At 35.9% G+C, this 13,378-nt stretch overlaps 2 protein-coding genes across 2 annotated transcripts; one reads left to right on the plus strand and one right to left on the minus strand.

Annotated features, from left to right (window-relative positions):
• Positions 1 to 1,925: 1,925 nt before the first annotated feature.
• Positions 1,926 to 5,075, plus strand: LOC104900874 (inositol transporter 4). Its single transcript, XM_010688405.3, has 6 exons — positions 1,926 to 2,061; positions 2,204 to 2,274; positions 2,597 to 2,932; positions 3,245 to 3,352; positions 3,560 to 4,177; positions 4,364 to 5,075. The coding sequence occupies exons 1-6, from the start codon at positions 1,926 to 1,928 to the stop codon at positions 4,850 to 4,852; spliced, it is 1,758 nt and encodes a 585-aa protein (XP_010686707.1). The 3' UTR covers positions 4,853 to 5,075.
• Positions 5,076 to 6,214: 1,139 nt separating this feature from the next.
• Positions 6,215 to 9,783, minus strand: LOC104900875 (U-box domain-containing protein 4). The gene is made up of 2 exons (XM_010688406.4): positions 8,075 to 9,783; positions 6,215 to 6,898 (listed from the first exon to the last, which is right to left on the minus strand). Exons 1-2 carry the CDS (start codon positions 9,419 to 9,421, stop codon positions 6,830 to 6,832), a joined length of 1,416 nt encoding a protein of 471 aa, XP_010686708.1. The 5' UTR covers positions 9,422 to 9,783; the 3' UTR covers positions 6,215 to 6,829.
• Positions 9,784 to 13,378: the final 3,595 nt, after the last annotated feature.

Below are 13,378 nucleotides of genomic sequence, written 5' to 3' on the forward strand. Positions count from 1 at the left end.
TACCATCATTCTAACAAGAATGTTTCGGTCTAGTGGTTAAGATTGAGGTGTTGTGAACGATAGACTACATATTCGAATCCCCCTTCCTTTTTTTGTACCGACTTCGTGACTCATATGAATAAAATAAACTACCATCATTCTAAAGGCCTCGTTTGGTCACTTCTTTTTCTTTTACTTTTCATCTTTTCCATGAGAAGAAGAAGAACCTCCTTTTATGAATTTATATCATTATACTCCTAGAGTCCTAGCATTATCTTTATCTGTGACTTCTCACTTTTGTGCTACCTTTATTTAAGGTGCATATATTTTCAAGCAAGGTACACTTAATTCTTTTTCTTTTTATTTCTTTACTTCTTATGTCACTTTTCATTTGAAGTGGTAGTATAACTTTTTTTTTTTTTTTTAAGGTTTGAAGTAGTAACTTTATTCTTAATAATTCTTCTCAACTTTATATTACTACGTGCGTTTAGAATTAGGATCACATCACTAGTTCAAATTACATTTAGTGTGACAAGTTACAAAAACTAATTTTAGACTGGTTGAATGATGATTGTTTGTACTTCTTTATTGTATTTCAATAGTGATATCATGAAACTCGGTACTTCTTTGTATCTCAATAGTGATATTGTGAAATTCCTTTACTAGTTTTTTAAATTATGAGTGGTCATACTCTTAAAAAAGTATATTGATATACGGTATTAGAGTAATGGTTCAATTTTAAATCTTTTGTATTTTGTCATTGTCATATAATCCAATTATACACAACCTTAAATGATTTGCTGTTTAGCCATCATTATTTTGCTAGTACGTACATTACTTAGTGATTAGTAGAGGAAGATCATTGAAAGATCATAGAATCGTTATCTTTTCTTGGTATACCAATGTGAATGTTTTTAAATAATGTATAGAGAGGCACAAAGGTAGTGATTCTATAAAATGGTCTTACTTTGGGTCTCATCACTCACAAAAACACTATTAATTAAGCTAGTTGACACTCACGACAAATATAGATCTTTTGACTAGTATATTATTATTGCATACTTTCTCTGTTCTGTTTAAAATGAAACATTGTGTGACTTGACACTATTCATTGATCAATTTTGACTCCAATTTATCGCCATTATATAAAGAAAAACATAGTCATGTGGGATCTTGTTAAATTCATCTCGATGCATACTATCAAATTATAACTTTTTTTTATATTTTTTACATGTGCAACTAAAGATATTAATGATTAAAAAACGCATAGGGTAGCGTAAAAAGCAAATGTTTCATTTAAAACAGAACGGATGAAGTATTTCATCTTGACCTTTGTAAACTTTGTGGAGAGTGCTACTATAAAGTCAGAAATGGAGAAAATATAAATAATCAGGGAAGAAAAAGAAAAGGAAGGTAGATTTATGGAAAACTCAATAATTATAAGAATTACAAAGGTGTATAGGATTGGGTAAACTCCCCAATGTGGAGTTTGCCATTGATCATACAAGAAATGTGGGTCCGAATCCTCTAGAGTTTTATGAAAACTCTACAAAGTAGAGTTGAATCCTGACCATATATTATAAAATCAAGGGCTCATGATTAGTGGGAAAGGAAAAGATATGGGCAGGATATTCAGGGGAAAAATAAGGGGTATTTTTGAGAAAGAAAATACAAGCCTTTGATTTCTTAATCAACGACTGATATTTAACGAACTCTACCGTGTAGAGTTATTTTGGAACTCTATCACCCACGATTGACTTATAGCATTCATTAATGATTAAACCACACAAATATTTCCTACTTGGGTGCATTTTATGTTATCATCGTTCTTCTAAGTTTTGAACTACATCATTTTCTTGATTGTATTTTTTCTGCTATAGTATTAACTATTCCTTTGTTTAAAAGGTTTAATCTTTGATACAAGTTCTTGCATAGTATATACCAAAATGGTGGAAGGAGGCATAGTAACAAAAGAGAAAACAGATTACACAGAATGTTTCAGGGAGATTATTAAAGTCCCCTACATTATGAGGCTCGCTTTTTCTGCGGGTATTGGAGGTCTCTTGTTTGGATATGATACAGGTAAAATATATTCCCTTTTGTTAAGAAAATTAACTTTTCATCCCATTATTAGAAATCACTATATTATTTTCTTTTTTATCATGATAATAATGCTCTTGACACATCGAAATTGATCATGGACATATATTTTGTACAAGTGTAGGTGTCATCTCTGGTGCTCTCCTGTACATTAGAGAAGACTTTCAAGAAGTTGAGCATACAATATGGCTGCAAGTAAGTTACTCTTAATTACTTTTGTTTCAATATATACCATGAATCCTTTTTGTAGGGCCTGTTCTTTTCAGCATAAAACAACTGAACTGAAATGAACTGAGATGAATAGTGACATGTGAGAGTAAAAGTATTGTCCAGAACTGAACTGAACTGAAAATAAGCTTGGGAGAACAGGCCTGTAACATCACTGCCCTTTGTGACTCTTCGTGAAAAAATATATATATGTCTATATATGAATATAGTGCAAACACCATGTTGTGCACAGCCTTGTGACTGCATAAATCTGTTTACCTACTAATAATGGTAATTGTCTATTATGTAGGAAACCATTGTGGCTATGGCAATCGCAGGAGCTATTGTTGGAGCAGGAACTGGAGGGTTTTTGAATGATCGAATTGGACGAAAACCAACAATGATAATAGCTGATATTCTCTTCTTTATTGGTGCCATAGTCCAAGCACTTGCTGTGGCTCCTTGGATGATCATCATCGGAAGAGTTATCGTTGGTTTAGGTGTAGGAATGGCGTCCATGACTTCCCCTCTTTACATATCTGAAACCTCTCCTACTAAAATCAGAGGTGCTCTTGTTAGTACCAATGGTTTGCTCATTACTGGTGGCCAGTTCATTTCTTATCTCATCAATTTAGGCTTCACCAGGGTACGTACTGTGAATATTGTCTACTTATATTCATCAACTTATGATTTTTTATATTTACCTGATTTTGAATTAACTTATTTGAACTTATATTTTATGAACTGAGTTAAACAGAACATTAGTTTAATGATCAAAACTACCTAGTGTTTGCTAGTGAGGTTTATATAAATAAGCAAGCATCATGTATGTATATAGTATAACATTGTTCTAGACTTACTTTAAGCAATATAGAATAATTAACATAGAATAGAACATAAATCTTGAGTTACTGTAATGCAATCTTGTTGTTATCACTCATCACTCATCACCCATCAGGTCGCGGGAACATGGCGTTGGATGCTTGGAGTAGCTGCAATTCCAGCATTGGTGCAATGCATTCTGATGCTGACACTCCCAGAATCTCCTAGATGGCTTTACAGAAAGGTCAGTAGTCAAAACTCAAATCTTTTATCACCTTATATTAGCTGCTAAAACACATTCTTAAATTATACACACAGGAGCATGATTGCATGACCATCATACCATCATGCTCCTGTCTACTGCTCTTTTCATTAAATCCACATATTATGTATCAACCATATGTTCTTTTACCATATGTTCTTACAGTACTCATTTCCATTATTTTAACAGAAAAGAATTTCAGAAGCAGAGGAGATTTTGGGAAGAATTTACGGACCAGAGCAAGTGGAAGAAGAGTTAAGAGCTCTTAAAGCATCAATAGACAATGAGCTAGAGCTAGAGGGTGATATGGCTGAAGCAAGCATATTTACCAAGGTTAAACAAGCCTTTGGAAATAAAGTAGTCCGAAGGGGATTAGCTGCTGGTGTGACAGTCCAAGTGGCTCAACAATGTGTTGGTATAAACACCGTCATGTATTATAGCCCCACAATCGTCCAATTGGCTGGTATTGCGTCAAACTCTACAGCAATGGCTCTTTCCCTCATCACCTCCGGCCTCAATGCCTTAGGGTCGATAGTCAGCATGATGCTTGTTGATAGAAAGGGGAGGAGATGCATGATGCTTATTTCAATGGTCGGGATTATCCTCTGTCTTACGGCCTTAGGCATTGTGTTCAATCAATCTGCTGCTGCTGCTCCCAAGGTTAGCCTCGTTGAGAGCTCTCACTTCGGGGTGAATGGTACTTGTCCTGTTTATTACTCGGCTTCAAATCCCCCATCTTGGAGCTGCATGACTTGCTTGAGATCAACTAACAACCAATGTGCCTTCTGTGCTAATAAAGCCAATGAGGTAACTCTTGATCAAGTTCGAATTTTCATAATTGTAACTCAGCTCACAGTTGAAGTTTGACAAGTGACTGAGTTTCAGTCAAGTACTTTAGATTAAGTTGATTATTGATATCAAGTGTCTGTCTGTCTGATTCTGAAATTTTTCTGAAATAGCACACTGATTCCTCATTGTCTGTCTTGATAACAGAGATTTCCTGGAGCATGTGTTGCAGCTACAGATTTCACAAAAACAGCATGCCACAGCGAGCAAAGAGTTTACTTCACACAGGGATGCCCGAGTAAAATTGGGTTCTTTGCAGTGATTTTGCTCGGATTATACATCATCACCTACTCCCCCGGAATGGGGACTGTGCCATGGATCGTAAACTCAGAGATTTACCCACTTAGATACAGAGGTGTTTGTGGTGGGATTGCTGCAGTTTCCAACTGGAGTACAAACCTGATAATGAGTGAGACCTTTCTAACATTGACACAAGCTCTTGGCTCCTCCGGGACCTTTTTCCTCTACGCAGGATTGTCTTTCATCGGACTCATATTCATCTATTTCCTAGTACCGGAAACCAAAGGTTTGCCAATCGAGGATATAGAGAAGATGCTCGAGAAGGGATTCAAGCCTAGCTTATGTGGGAACGAAAAGGATACCGAGGATACAGCTAAAGTAGCAGTAGTAGTTTAGCTAGAAATAGTTCATTGCAAACTGATCCTGATGTTTCAGCTACATAATCTGAATAAGGCGAATGATTATACATTGATTGTTTGTTTCTTTACATTTTCGAGCAACTGTTTGTATGGTTTTCATGTATAGAATAGAGTATTGGATCAAAATCGTCGTGCTTTGAAGGCCACAAACTCTTAAGTCTTAAGTGTAAATTGGAATTTTGTTAAGAATTGCAGTATCCATCCAAGTGCAAATTGCTTTATGTTATTTTCCTTCCAAATATGCATAAATCTCTACCACTAGATAGATAGCTCCTGTTTCTGATGGGTGAAGATGAAAGAAGCTGAGAATTACTTTTATGCAGTCAATTTCTTCATCTGACAATGTTATCCGCCTTGTCAATTTTGGCCCTGGTACTAACATACAAAGGCAAATTAATTGCAGATGGGGTACAAATCGTCCTTTTTATACCATCTGCAATTATACACATGTTCCATGTCAATTATCAAGCGTTACCTCCCAATTATGGCAATTTTGATAGATGAGCTTCGTGTCGGCAATGAAGAATTTACCATGTTAGGCAACCTTTTCAATTCCCGAGGCCTATTACAACCATATGGAAAAAACTTTATCTACCCAGTGGGTCAACAACCCACTACTAATAGAACTAAATAAACAGTGGGATCCAACTCATCAATTCTAATAGTTTTTTAATGCTCTATGTCTAGTGGGTAAAATACCCTAACAAGTTTCAAAATAATTGCTCTACATGTGGAGTATGAAATTATGAATCCTGATTTTAACAAAAAAGATAAGAGGAATATATAATAAACTGGGGCTAAATTATTAGACGAAGGGAGGTTATAGAAATCCAAAAGCGATTTAAAATGGAAAACTATCAAAAAGGTATAATCAAGCACTACCTAGATTATACAAGTTGTTCATTAGCTCCAAAAAGAATGGTCTTATATAACAAATCTTGGTAAAACAAATAGCGAATTCGGATTTCTTTCAACAACTTTAGGTATGACAAACTTATAATAATGTATTGTAACACATTAAAGTTAAACATATAAATATCAAAGAGTTAAGTAAGTTATCAAATATCTGCCTCATACCAAATTTTGTGTTTCTTCTAATAATCAAAAACTTCAAGCAAGATTAAAAGATGTATCTTACTAAATCTGGTGGAGTGTTTTGATCTCAATAATATAGCGTCACACCAAATCTTAACGTGCAATGCATCCAAACAAGAGATAATAATCCTAGTAGAGTTTGGTACCTTATCTGGATGTTCTGTTATGAAGCAAGGTGGTAAAAGTTTCTGGACAAATAATCAATAATCATGCCTAAAGATGAGATGACAATTGACAATAAATCTGAATCACAACACCCAACAACCTAACATATCATTGGATAAATTTAATTTACACCCAAACATTACACATGTACGCCTTCAACAAATCCCCTAAAAGATACAATTGCTAAGATGGATGACAATCACCTTTTTGTCTCCATCAAACTACTACTACTATATAACTTTCATACAAATAGTAGTAACCAAAAAAAATTTACTAATAACTTCATACAAATTTTCGGATTACTTGAACAAAAATTGAAGGACCGGAACCCCGTCAAGCCCGTACTTCACAGAAGTGAAACCCGGAAACGCAAAAACCTTCAGCCATCTTCAAATATGTGGCTAACGAAAAGAGGAAGAAATACGACAACAAGAGATCGAGTGTTGGAAAAGATGAACAGAGAACCTATTTGCACACTACTTAATGAATATCTAAGTCAGCTTGAGGAAGATCTCAATACAACTCCTACTAATAAGAAGATTCTCAAGTCTTTTCCCAAAAACCACACTGTACAAAGCCACTAAACAGTAAACACCACCAAAGGCAATAAACCTGCTCTGTCTTCTTACTATATATACAGTATTACGGAAGTAATCCCGTAGTTAATTGTAAAATTTACCACTTTGGTTGGTTGTTAAGGACTCGACGATGAAGCTATCTCTTGTTTCCTTGGCTCCCTTAAGTATCCAAGAAGGGTCTCAGCCTGCCCATAATTAAACAAACATGATTAGGAATTCATAAGCAGCTACTCTCACCTAAAAAGTGTCACTTTAACCAAAACACAACAGTAAAAGAACTATACTGGAAATATGTTGACAAACTTTAAATGGCATAACTAAAGCTTGACATGTCTTGTGTTAGAGACATTCTAACTAACCTTGATTAGAAAGTCTTCGTTAGTTATCTTTTGATTTGCGTTTTCTTCTTTTCACTTTTACATTAAGGTAAAATAAGTTGGGATAAGGGCCAGTAAGTTCGTATGAGTTCATTTTACACCAAAAATTAGTTAAAATGAAGGCCAATAACGAGGAAGAAAACAAATGAGGCTACCGCTACCCTGTTCGTACAAGTCCTCCATTCCACTCATCTAAGAATAGGTTTCGTCAATATAAATGCAATCTCATTCCGTTAATTACTCTGAGTGAGTGGAGAATGGAGATCATCATGAGGCTAAACCACATCCTATAAGTTAGCCTCAAAAAGAACCTTATGCCTTTTATAACATACTTCATAGATCAAACATTCATCAATAAAGAACCGCCTCTTGCTCCTTTCCCAATGGGTATCAGAAAACTGAATGAAAAATTGAACCACATAATCAAAAGTCATAATCAAATGCTCTAAGATACGTAACAAATTCTCAAGGTAAATGCACAACCGCAAATAAAGCTAATTGCCTAATGTATTTCTAACTCAAACTGCCTTCTCAAACCTCAAAGTGAAATTGCATTCATTTCAAGATAAAAAAAAACACATAATAATGCTTTCAAAGTTAATCCTTTTAACATTATTGATCAAGTAAGCAATCAAATACCATTGATGATGTTATTCAACTCAATTTTGCACCAAACACATACTACATGCTCCATGAACAGTTCATTGGATGATAAGAATATTAACAACTTGAGTGCACCTCCTAAGAAGCACTTAAACACAAGATTTCATAATTAACTTTACAATTTCAATCATATTAACCTCATAATTTCATCAAATAATCATTCCTAACCTTACAATTCTACAAGTAGATTACTCACATTCTCAAGCAATCATCAAACATAAACATAAAACCAAACCAAAATTCACAAAAACATAAAGAAAATTGAACTACTCTACACATTTAGCATAATGAATCAAAAATTGAGCTAATCAAATCAATTACCTTATGCTTAGCACGGGCAGTACCAGTTTGAGACAAAGCCACAAGAGGAGGAATCCCACCTTCAGCAACCAACAATCCTCTATTCCTAACACTCTCTCCACACAATAACAACAATGTCACCACCGCAAACTCCTTCCCTTTCGGCGAGCTCTCCTCCACAGCCTCCACCAACGCGGGTATCCCGCCTTCCTGCACAATAGCCTCCCGCCCCACTTCAATCCCTGCCAAGCTACTCAACACCACCATCGCCTTCTCCGCCATCCCACTCCCTTGATCAGCCGCAAGACCCACCAACGGTCCCACAGCACCTGCATTCACTGCCCGCTCCTTATTCAGCTTCACAGAACAAAGCTTATATAGCGTAGTGAGCGCGTCCTTCTTCCCACGAGCATTACCATTCATTAGAAGCGCAACCAAAGGCGGTATCGCCCCGGATGCTCCTATAGTAAGACGGGTCTCTTCCTCCACCATTGCTAAGCTCATCAACGCAGCAGCTGCGTTTTGCTTAGAAGTCTCCGTCCCTGTCTTTAACACATATATAAGTGACTTGATCGCACCAGAAGTTTCTGCAATGGGTCTTTTGTTATCAGGGTGAAGCGATAAGTTTAGCAGCGCCGTAACAGCGTGCTCTTGAGTCCATGGGTCTGTGGACTTCAAGAGCGGGACAAGACCCGGGACAGCACCTGATTCTGCAATGAGAACCCGGTTGTCGGCCCGGTTTTTAGCAAGCAGCCGCAGCTTGGCAGCTGCGGATCGCTTGATTGCAGCCGAAGGTGAGCTCAAGCTATCTACACAGAGTTTCACCGTCGGCTGCAAATCCTCCGGAGAGATACTCTCGATGATCTCTGTTGAGAAACTATCTCTTTGGAGGAACCCTTCACATGGCTCGCGTTCTGGATCCATTATTTCTCCCGATCCAGAACCTGAGCTGGGATCAATTGCAGCGGTTGCTGCTAACCGCTGCAATTCGCCTGATATATCACTGCTACAAACAGAATAATCAGTGAAAGACCTTGAAAGGTCATCTAATAACCCGAAATCTTCTTCAGCAAAAGAAGACTTAATTGATTTGGCTGTCCTTGAAGCGAGCTCGTTGAGGCGAATATCCATGACAGAATCAGTAAGGTTTTCAGATACAAAAGTGCTGTTTGTGGTAGGATGAGGAGGAGGTTCACTAGTAGCAGGAGAAGGACAGAAGAGATTAGAGCGCACAGTTCGCATAGAACGACCTCTTTCTCGCCATATTTTTGTAGAAGATGTGGATGATAAGGAAGAAGGTGAATGAAAACTAGCATACATGGAATGTATTCGACTTGAATTTGAGTGGGTTTCTTCTACCGACACCATTTTTACCGTCCTTTAATGGTGGGTGGGTGATACAGTGAACAAACTGGGTTTTTTTTTTATCTTTTTGGGGGTTTTGTTTGATGAGAGAAATTAAGAAAAATAGATGTTAAGACATTGAAGAAGAGAAGTAGTATAGATTTTGAAGGGGTAGTGGAGGATGAGAGAAGAAAGAAAAGGAGAGGAGAAAAAAGGGGGTCCGGATATTAGCTGTGGTTGAGGAGGGTGTGATTCTAATTTCTATGGGAGGATGGAAAGAGAAAGAAAGAGAGAGAGAGTGAGAAAGAAGGTGAGTGATGGGATAGAGTACAGAGTGACAGCTTGGTTTATTTGCCAAATGTTTAATAAAGGAGTCATAGAATAGGGTGCCTCTCTTCCTCTTTGTAACAGACTTGTTTTGGGGAGGTGGACCCAATTCTTTATTTTTTTCATTTTTGATGGAAAAGTGTTACTAGTTTATACAAGTAATTACTTAAATATATATTGTCATTTATCCTTTGGAATAGTAGTTTTTTTTTTTTTTGGAACACTTGTTGTATGAAAAAACCAGTATGAACCTGATAATAGATGTTATGTGGGTTGCAATGAGCCTGTTTTTAAAGATTATGATTATATTGTCAGTTTCGATATAGTGTGTTTGTGTGGTAGTGTTTCTTTGCGCTATAATGTGTTTGTTTGTGATATAATGTATTTCTTTATGATATAATGTATCTATTTGTGATATAGTGTGTTTCTGTATAATATAGTTGATTGTACAATGGAATATTGGAATCTGTTATACAAGATTAGGATATTATTGTCAGTTTAGATATAGTGGGTTTGTATGCGGTATAATTAGGGGCGGAAATAGGGGGTGTAAGTTCGGTTTGGTTTTGGGACAAAACCACACCAAATCGAAATTAATTCGGTTTTAACATTTCAAGTCCAAACCGAAATTCATCTTAAATCAAACCAAACCGAATTCAGAAATCAAAAACTGAACCAATCCAAACCAAACCGAATAAAATTTCTTTTTTTGCAAAATCCAATCAAACTAAAAGAACACAATAGATAACAAACCGATACATGAAACAAAATAAAATTTTGTAACTTTATCTATCATAATTGTCAATTCATACAAAGAATCAAAATTTCGTAACTTTTTTATAATTGTAATTCTTGATATTTGTAAATAACGAGTTACTTATACATTTGTAACATTGTAAGAAAACAAAAAAATAACTACAATAATTTTACATAATAACGAAAAAAATAACCTTCTTAATTATGAAATGGAGGAGATATGCTTTGACTACTTCGTTCTTTAAATAACAAAGACATTGAGATTTGAGGTAATCGTGCAGCAAAGATTAAGGTGACTAGTCCTTGGAGTTCGAGATGTATCCGACTCTCTCAACTGAAAAACGAAAGAGATCTTCGAGATAGAAGAAACATAGGACAAGAAGAAGTAGGGGGGAGAGAGAAAAGGAGGAGAGAGAGGAGTGGAGGAGAGTGAAAAACGACTGGGTGTTGGGAGATTGGAGAGGATTAGGATTTGTTAGGACTTAGGAGAGAAATAGGCTCAAAGTTAGGAGGGAGAGAGACGGGTTATGGATGGGTTGAATATATTTTAAACCCATAAATGTCCATAAGGCCATAATATGACATATATTACTTGTAAACTTTAGTTTGGTTTGGTTTTTTCGATTTTTCAAAATAAAAACCAAACCAAACCGAAATCGGGAAAAAATTAATTTTTCAATCCAAACCAAATCGAATTTATGAAAAAAAAAACCATACCAAATTACTAATTCGGTTTGGTTTGGTTTGGTTTGGTTTTCGATTTTTAACCAAATAACTTACACCCCTAGGTATAATGTGTTTCTCTGTGCTTATGTCGTTTTTTTTTGCAAGAGATATAATGTTTATTTGTAATAGTGTTTCTTTGTGTTATAGATATTGGAATCTCGGATGCGGTAAACATGGCTCGATCAAGAATGTTTTTTCCAAATTATGTCTCAATGAGAGACTTACTCATCAATAGCTACTTGATTCAGCAAATAAAAGGAGGAAGCGTTGTAGTGCTCGATCTGGTTCATTGTAGTTTTTTCGAAAATAAATTTAATTTAACCTTGTTTAATTATTTTTTATTTTTCTTTAGTATCTATTATCTATTATAAATACTATTTGACATTCAATTAATGAAATTTTTTTAAAAAAAAAAACTAAACAAGATAATATATGTTGCTTAGACTTTATGCCCCCACGCAAATGAAGTTATCATCATATGGACTATATGATTGGTGACATATCCCCCACTAGACTAATTTGCTTAACTAAAATTTAAAACGGTTCCACTCATGAAGAAGGCTACGAGTTACGATCGACTACCAAAACAAAGGCGGGTGACGGTCTTTGAAGTCACCAACGCGTGAGAGAAGAAATTCTTGTTTTCTTTTGGTTTTCTCTAAATTGGATGGGATGATCTAACGCCTGAGTGTCGATTACACTCTCCTATCTTTATTAGTTTATCTGTTTCTTTTGCGCAAAATTTTAGGAAAAACAATGTTATAGAACATAGAAGGAAAGATAAGCTATTATTTTATGTTAAAGTTGAATGTATGTGTGATGTAAAGTTAGTGATTCCATTCCAAAAATAGAAACAAAAGAAATGGGTAAATAAATAAGGAGTTAAGCATAAATAACTTCACATTCGGTATTTTTCACCTTTAAGGACCTCCCATTTTTTTTTCACGTTTAAGGACCTAGAGTTAAATCTAACTCACCTGACATCAGCGAAAAAGTTAGAGTCCTTTAAAAAAAAAAGTTAAGTCCTTCATTGAACTAATTACATCAAAAACTTACGTCCTTGCTTGCATTTACAAAGCCAAAAATTGATGTTTAACTACTAAAACTCGATTTTTTAAATCAATTTTAAAAAGTAGCCGTTACATAATCTTTACAAAAAAAATCTTTTGCCCAGCCATCCCGTTTCTCCAATTCTTTGCATCTGTTATATGAAAATAATTTATAGAAGAAATGTATCATCAGCCAGTTATATTATGTGGGTGCAACCAGGTTGTGGTAAAAAGGATTTTCAAAACAACTAAAAATCCTTTTAGAAGGTTCATCACATGCAGGAACTACAAGCAATCAAATGGCTGCCACTTCTGAGAATGGATTGATGAAGACCATGACTGGGAACTCAAACATGAGATGATTAAGTTGATAAGAAATGAATTCCTTGAGGAAGCAGAGGTGCAGAACAAGAAAATGGCAGCATTTTACAGATTGGTTATAATGTTATTGCTTATGATAATTGTACTAATTTGTGCTTATAATTGAGTGGTGACAGTAGAAATGTAATTACCTTAATGTAGTTGGTTAGTTTGTGAGATTTGATTGCGGAGTAGAATCTGTCTGACTTTGATTGATGAACTGCAAGCAAAATGCAAAACATGTATGCATGAAATAAATTTGTGTGAATGAGAAAAGTGACTTACCGCATTGCTTTAGATGTTGTGTGTTTTGTTGGTCCAGTTGAGTCTCCAACTTGTGAGGACTTAGGTGGCCTTGCTCCAGTAGGCTTCCCAGTAGTCATAATGTCCTTTAGTGGCATAGGGCACTTCCTTTTGTTGTGACCAGGTTGTCCACAATTTGTGCACTTATGCATTTCACCTTTCTTAGACAACTTGCACCCTTCAACCTCACCAAGAGCAGGCTTTCTTTTTGTAGTTGGTCTGTTCTGGAGCTTTTTGACCACTGGAGCCTGTATTTGGGCGTAAGGAGATTCAGGCCACTCTTGGGGACCATTTAAAGGCTCAAGAGGAAACTCATATGCCTTTAAGTATGTTTCTTTGGTGAACCAGGTAGAAACATAGTGTTCAGGGTGCTCAACAGCCTACAACATGATTACAGGGAACTCCACTAAGCTGTCAAGCATAGTAGGTACATGTTCTCTCCAACAAGCTGACAACAAAC

The sequence above is a fragment of the Beta vulgaris genome, chromosome 8 (assembly GCF_026745355.1).
Source record: "Beta vulgaris subsp. vulgaris cultivar EL10 chromosome 8, EL10.2, whole genome shotgun sequence".
Taxonomy (NCBI): Eukaryota; Viridiplantae; Streptophyta; class Magnoliopsida; order Caryophyllales; family Amaranthaceae; genus Beta; species Beta vulgaris.